Here is a 7,135-nt window from a genome sequence, read left to right as displayed (position 1 = left end):
ATGCTTTGTAGAAACCAAACAGCGTTTGTATATTCTTAACAGAAATTTGACAGAACTAATAACAGAAACAAACGTCTTTAGAACACTGCTCAATCTGGAACAAGAACGGATAAAAACCAATTTTGGACAAGCGATTTGATCTTCTCGCTTGTTTCAAATTTGTCTTGACTTAACACATTCTTAAAACTGTATTACATGTATATAGCCTCTCTCTGACCAGTTAGTTGCAGATGTGTTGAGTTCCACAAATTACGTACTGACACAAATCATTTTTGTTTTCACTTAATGAGATGCTAGTCTTTTTAAACTTGGGAGCTTTCACAATTCTGATATCTGTATAGGAAATTTGATCTCAATGACATAAAAACATATGTCACTTTGTCATTCTATTTTCGGAAACACTGGCATAATACTTTTGACATAATTGCTATGTTGACAAGGAGAGAAACAATTTGTCACTTTGTCAGAACTCGAGATGATATGTTGCTTTTTCAAGTGACGGCATGAAAGAAACATATTTGAAATTTCGGGTTTTATAAGAACTTAAAGGAAGAATGGATCAGTTCAGTTTGTATACTATTCTCATAATTGACCGGGGTGAAACTGAAAAAAAATGTATTGCGTTTCAGAACATCCATCTAAATCATTAACTTTAGACAATAGGTGGTCACTTTTTGGATTTATTATCTTTTTCAAGTTTCCCATGCAATTCTTTCGATATTTCAAACTTTGGCTTAAATTTTAGTTCGAGTAATTCTGATTTTTAAATAATCGATCTAACTGCACCATGATTCTTGTTTTATGACCCACTTGAAACAGGGTTTCAAAACTGAAATCGGTTACTGACATGAAATAAAACATTTATTGGTAATTTCTCTAAAACTGTTACGTCACGTGACAGATGCATTCATCTATAATTCTATTACTGTTTCAAATATATAATTTCTCAAGCAACAAATACTTTGGTATATGTCTTTGACTTTTGGTACATTATCATTTATCCATTTCAATCTCTGATCATCTTAATTCAACTCTAATTACAATACTCCCCCATTCCACCCACTAATTTCATTAATTGAGTCATACAATTAATGAAATCTCTATACATTCTCAAATGTGCTCTCTTCTCTATTTCTCATTCATTTTCTCAGAATTCTGAGAAAAAGATGAACATCCGGATAGTGTTCTCTGGTCCCTTAACCAGAACAATATAACTCAATTATCCATCTTTTGGGGTCGACGGACTTTCAAGGATTAGAAAGTACTTTGTGTTTGGATTTAGAAGTATTTGAATGGCATGAATCTGTTTGGGTCAATTGAAATAAATCCGAATTAATGTAAAACACAAATTGAAATCTCAATTATGTCAGCACTGAAACTGCGATCCCCCACTTTCATCCCATTCACTCAAAAATCCTATCCAAAAGTTCAAAGTCCAACCCATTTCCCTCTCTTCCCTTTCAGTTCATCCTCTCCTCCTTTTCTCCTAAAAAAGAAAGTTCTGGTTAGATCCTCTCAAATTTCGAAATGACTGCTTTCAATGCAATTCAATCTGTCTTCTTTCATGTCTTCTTTAATTCTCTCTTTCTATTTTTTTGTGTTTGTGGACATTGGTTTCTGAATTTGGGTTGAGTTAGATTGGTTGTTTTTGTGATCTAGTTAAGTGGCCCGGTTCTAAATCAAGCTTTAAAGGAATTAGCAACAATTTTGTATGTGTTTCATATAATATTTATAAATCGGTGCAAGTTTTAATAATACTTAGTCAATGATTTAAGGGGGACACCACTATTTCAGGTTTTTAGATTTTGTGATATGAATCAATTCAGAAAGCCTAGGAAAAGTGAAATTCGTCTTGGAATTGCCTTGGTTTTTTCTCAGCTTGTGTTATCAACAACCCTTTAAAAATGTTGTTTAATTTTACGTTTCATACAGTCACTATGAATCGGTGCACATTTTAATGATACTATGGTTATTTCAATAAAACCAATTACCCAAAAAAATCTTATTCTTCTATTTTTCAATCTGTCTTCTTTCATGTCTTCTTTTATTCTCTCTTTCTCTTTTTTGTGTTTGTTGGACATTGGTTTCTGAATTTGGGTTGAGTTAGATTGGTCGTTTTTGTGATCTAGTTGGGTCGTCAGGAATTATTTTTCAAGAATTTCATGTTTCATATAGTCACTATGAATCGGTAATGCTACTTTGTCTTCGATTTTCAATATATAAAAAACATTCACCCAAAAAAGATCTCAATCCTTCATATTCCTCCTTATCCAGTCGTTTCCTACCCGTTATTTCTATTTCCTACCCAGAAGTCACGTCATAAACCTTATAAATACAAAATGAGAATGAGCTCTAACCTCTGTTTGGTGTCAACGAGCTATGGAGACATAGCTCAAAACTCATGGGTCCTACTCCTTCTTTTTGAATTTCAGCTTCATGATGAATACGAATAATCGTATAATTCAAAGTCGATTCCGTTATCTGAGAAAGTGGGAACAGGGAAATGGGAGAACAAAATAGATAAACCTACTGACTCTTATCGCAAAATTAGTATGTTTCAGAATGTTTGTAAATTTGAATTAATAACTTTTTTTTGGTTGGAAAAATGAATTTTCGACAAGGATTCTCAAAAAAATTTGAAAAACGCGCAAGTGCGGCAGGAAGTTGTGGGCGGAGCTTAACGTAAGCGCTGCACCTGAAATTCCCCTTGATTTTTTATTAGCGGCAATGAACTTCAAGAGAAAGTTGTGATTTAATCGATTATTTACCTATTCTTTTTAAAATGTTCTCTTTTTAAGAATTTTAGCGACGTGTTTGGAATCATAGTAGAGGAATACTGGATTAATTCAAAGTTGGTTCCATTGTACATATGTGAAATAGTGGGAACAGGGAAATTTTGTGTTGAACTAGATAAACCTACTGACTCTAATCGCAAAATTAGTATGTTTCAGAATGTTCCTAAATTCGAATCTTTAATTTTTTGATTGTTCCAATTGTGGGGGTACTCGATTTTAGAACTCGGAAAGATAGAACTGCGACAAAATAAAACTGTAACAATATAGAACTGACTAAAATAGAACTGTAACAAAATAGAATTCCACAAAATAGAACTGAACGAAATAGAATTGCTACAAAATAGAACTCTACCACTGGTTTTGAAAATGCTTATTGGGCTTATCTAATATAATTTGGCTCTGTTCGACAATAGCGGGACAATGGAGAACAAGCGGGACAATCCCCGAACAAGCGGGACAATCCACGAATGAGCGGGACAATCCCCGATTGAACGGGACAATCCCCGAATGAACGGGACAATCACCCAACTGATACACTCATCACATTTTTTAGTACTTGTGCCTATTTCTTTTTCTGTTTTTTTGTTATCGAAAGAAGTTATTACAGTCATTTATTTATTTAATTGTTTGATCCCTGGTTTCTTCCACGTGCTCCTTTTGTTCCACGGGTTTGTACTGTCCTTGGTCGTCCTCTGACGTCGTTTCTTCTTCCAGTGTTTGAAACTGTGACCGGAACGTCGGCTGAATCACTGTCCGAAGAATAGTCTACATCATCATCTGAGGTGGGATCGTCTTGCATCTCAGTATCGTCGTCTTCATCCGACTCTTGATCTTGATTATTCTGAAAAATATTGTTCTGTGGTGAACGTCTGATACTGTTGATAGAATGCAAACCTGTCCATTTTGTAGTTGGGGCGAGTGTGGACCGATTTGTGGAACCAGTGGAACAGCTGGGGCGATTTGTATATATTAGGTTTTTCCCGTCTGTCACAAGCGTCATGGTGCCGGTGTTGCACCGACATTTCCTTTCGTTTGCAACAAGTCCAAAGCTGAAATGACCATAAACATTCTCAGTCTGCATCGGGAAGTTTCCAGAGCATCGTTTTCAATTCTTTTTTCCGAAGAACTTGGGACACTGAAGAGAGACGAATTTATCCGGCCCTCCCCAATAATTTCATCTCGATCCGCATCCAAGTGCTTCAAGCAGGATTTCAGGTAATTTCATCGCTTGAAACACACACATACACACAAGTACACTTTCAGTGCTCCATCAACAACAATTGGTTCAAGTTCTTCGAGCACCGACTTCCCCTTTCAAGCATAGAAGCCATTACAATCCGTGGCAGCCACCTCGTTCGTGTACACCTTGACACCGAGGACTACACTGAGGGAGAGGAAATGGTTGAGGATGAAGAGCACACTGAAGGAGAGGAAATGGCTGAGGATGAAGAGTACACTGAAGGAGAGGAAATGACTGCGGACGAGGATTTCACTGAAGAATAACCCATTAATGATAATTAAATAAATAAATGACTGTAATAACTTCTTTCGATAACAAAAAAAAACAGAAAAAGAAATAGGCACAAGTACTAAAAAATGTGATGAGTGTATTAGTTGGGTGATTGTCCCGTTCATTCGGGGATTGTCCCGCTCATTCGGGGATTGTCCCGTTCAGTCGGGGATTGTCCCGCTCATTCGGGGATTGTCCCGTTCATTCGGTGATTGTTCGGGGATATTCGGTGATTGTCCCGTTCATTCGGTGATTGTCCCGTTCAATCGGGGATTGTCCCGCTCATTCGTGGATTGTCCCGCTTGTTCGGGGATTGTCCCGCTTGTTCTCCATTGTCCCGCTATTGTCGAACAGAGCCTATAATTTTATACAGTTTTTTGCAGATTTGTCAAAAATCGGGCCGGCCCGTGACAAGTCTGGTTTTTTGTAGACTATTAAATAGACAAAGACTTTATCTTCATAAAATAAGTGTTTTTAGTCGACTTTTCTCCTCGAAAATTGGTTATAATTCTTCTAAAAAGTAGCGAATGCAAACGCGCTGCATTCGAACTAGAGTTCTATTTTGTAGCAGTTCCATTTCGTCGCAGTTCCATTTTGTTCAGTTCTATTTTTGTCTGTTCTATATTGTTACAGTTTTATTTTGTTGCAGTTCTATCTTTCCGAGTTCTAAAATCGAGTACCCCCCAAATTGTCACATTCAAAAAATTATTTTAGAAAAATTCCATTTCACGCTCGGAACTTGTTTTCTCTGTATCCGCATTTTCGTTCCTTTCGCTGCAAACTTTTCAAAAATATACTGTTTAGTTGCATATAGCACGGGTTTAGGGGTGAGTACTGAAATCAAACGCGCTCTTCTAGACTTGGAGGCAAATTCAAAATTAATTTTTTTTTAATTCGCTGTTTCGTTGTGGAATTTTGATATGCAGCTTAACCGACTGCTATTAAACCATTTTCCAGCATTTTTGGTCAGTTATTCGACTGTCGCGCGTCTTTTTTTAGATCAATTCCACTAAAATATGAATGAAATTTTAAAATGAAACATTTATTTTGAATTTTCTAAAAAGCGAAACTAATACGGGAAAAATTCTGAAATACACCATCTGCAACAGAAATCGTTTCTAAATCGAGGTTTTACTCTTTCACAACCTTTTGTTTCAAAATATTCATAACTATTAAAATCGTTCCAGACAGTAATACTATATAATAAAAAGTTATACATAATTAAAAGTGTATATTCCAACTCTAGCTCTACCACGACTATTTACTGCCCATTTTTTCCCGCCAAAACTACATTCTGAAACATAAAAAAACCCTCACCTTATCATAATTTCTTCAACGATTTTCTCCCCTATCTGACCTCTTGTACTTGCCAAAGATCCTTGTTTAAGTCAATTTATCTTTTTTTCGAACATTTGTGGTCATTTTTCAGACGGTCGCGTGCCTTTTTGAGATCAATGTCACTAAAATATAATTAAAACTTTTAAATAAAATTGTATTTGCAAAAGAATAGTAACTAATACGGAAAGATTTCTGAAACACACAATTTGTAACTGAAACGATTCCTGAATCCAGGTTTTATTCCTTCACATTTTTCTATTTCAAAATATTCTCAACTGTATGAATCCTTCCAAACAGTAATAATAGAAACGGAAATGTATACATTATAAAACGTGGATATTCCGACTCCTGCGCTACCACGACTATCTACTATCCATTTTTTCCGGCCAAAACTACATTCTGAAACAGAAAAAACGCTCACCTTATCATAATTTCTTCACTCCTTTTCTCCCTTATCTGACCTCTTGTACTTGATGTTGCCACTTGCCAAAGACCCCCCCCCCCCCCTCCCCCCACCTCTCAAAATTTCTCGTCCCCGCTTTCCTCTCTCCCATAGATAGTCAGAAAACTTAAACATTCAAGGAGATACTACTGATTGAGGAGAGAAATAGAGAAGCAAAGAACTGATAAAAAGTGAGTGATGTCTTCTCTCTATGAGTGAGAGAATCAGAATGACCACTCTTGATTTGTTGATTTGATTCGATTAATACCTACTTGTTTCTTATTTTTTCTTCTGTTCTTTTTTTGGTTTTTACTGTTTTCGGATGACGTTTTCTGTCTTGTTATAGAGAGAAATTTGTTTCATTAATTTTCGCAATATTCTGAATCAGTTCCCAAGACTTGAGTCGATTAATGCATAAACCCTTGTATCTAAAAATTTATTTTTGGAAACAGTATAATAATTTGAAGGTGTCAACTCTGAATTTTTCAAGGAATAATGTTTGTGTGTCTGTCAGTTCATTTTCAAATCAAACCTTTTTTTATTCGGTCTGAAACCCGCTGAGAGCGATCGCAAGTGAGTTTGGGCATTTTTCTGGGCTAGAAATTCGTCTTCGGCCATGTGGATTTTTTCAAATTTGTCACAAATATTCTCATTGTTTCTTTCAATGAATATGAAAGTAAAAAAAACCTTTTGGAATACTACAAAAACGGTAGATAAAAAAACTGTAAAACCACTATGTTCGAAGTGAACTTTCTAGAATATTCCAAGGTGACAGAAATGACCAAATTGTTCCGTTCTCAGCGGGACTTGGACCTATTTAAAAATTCCTTCGATATAAAAATGAGTGCGCATTCATTCCTATTGAGTTTATTTAATTTGAGTATTACACACATTACCCTATCCCAGCTTTTACATTTGCGCTCTACCGAAATTCACGAGAAGTGTTTCAACTTACTCCTTTCTCAATTTTCCTCAGTTTTGGTAGAGCGCAATTATAAAAACAGGAAATGAACAAATGCCTGAATTTAAAACTTACTTACAAATGCCTGA

General features: G+C 35.7%; 1 protein-coding gene across 1 annotated transcript; it reads left to right on the top strand.

Moving 5' to 3' along the window:
* Positions 1-3,849: 3,849 nt before the first annotated feature.
* Positions 3,850-4,298, top strand: GCK72_012583 (uncharacterized protein; the record flags this gene model as incomplete). The annotated part of the gene is made up of 2 exons (XM_053729226.1): positions 3,850-4,010; positions 4,115-4,298. The coding sequence occupies 2 exons, from the start codon at positions 3,850-3,852 to the stop codon at positions 4,296-4,298; spliced, it is 345 nt and encodes a 114-aa protein (XP_053583998.1).
* Between the last annotated feature and the right edge of the window lie 2,837 nt (positions 4,299-7,135).

Source organism: Caenorhabditis remanei, chromosome IV (assembly GCF_010183535.1).
Source record: "Caenorhabditis remanei strain PX506 chromosome IV, whole genome shotgun sequence".
NCBI lineage: Eukaryota > Metazoa > Nematoda > Chromadorea > Rhabditida > Rhabditidae > Caenorhabditis > Caenorhabditis remanei.
Note: the sequence above shows the minus strand (reverse complement) of the source record. Positions and strands in the feature narration are given on the sequence as shown.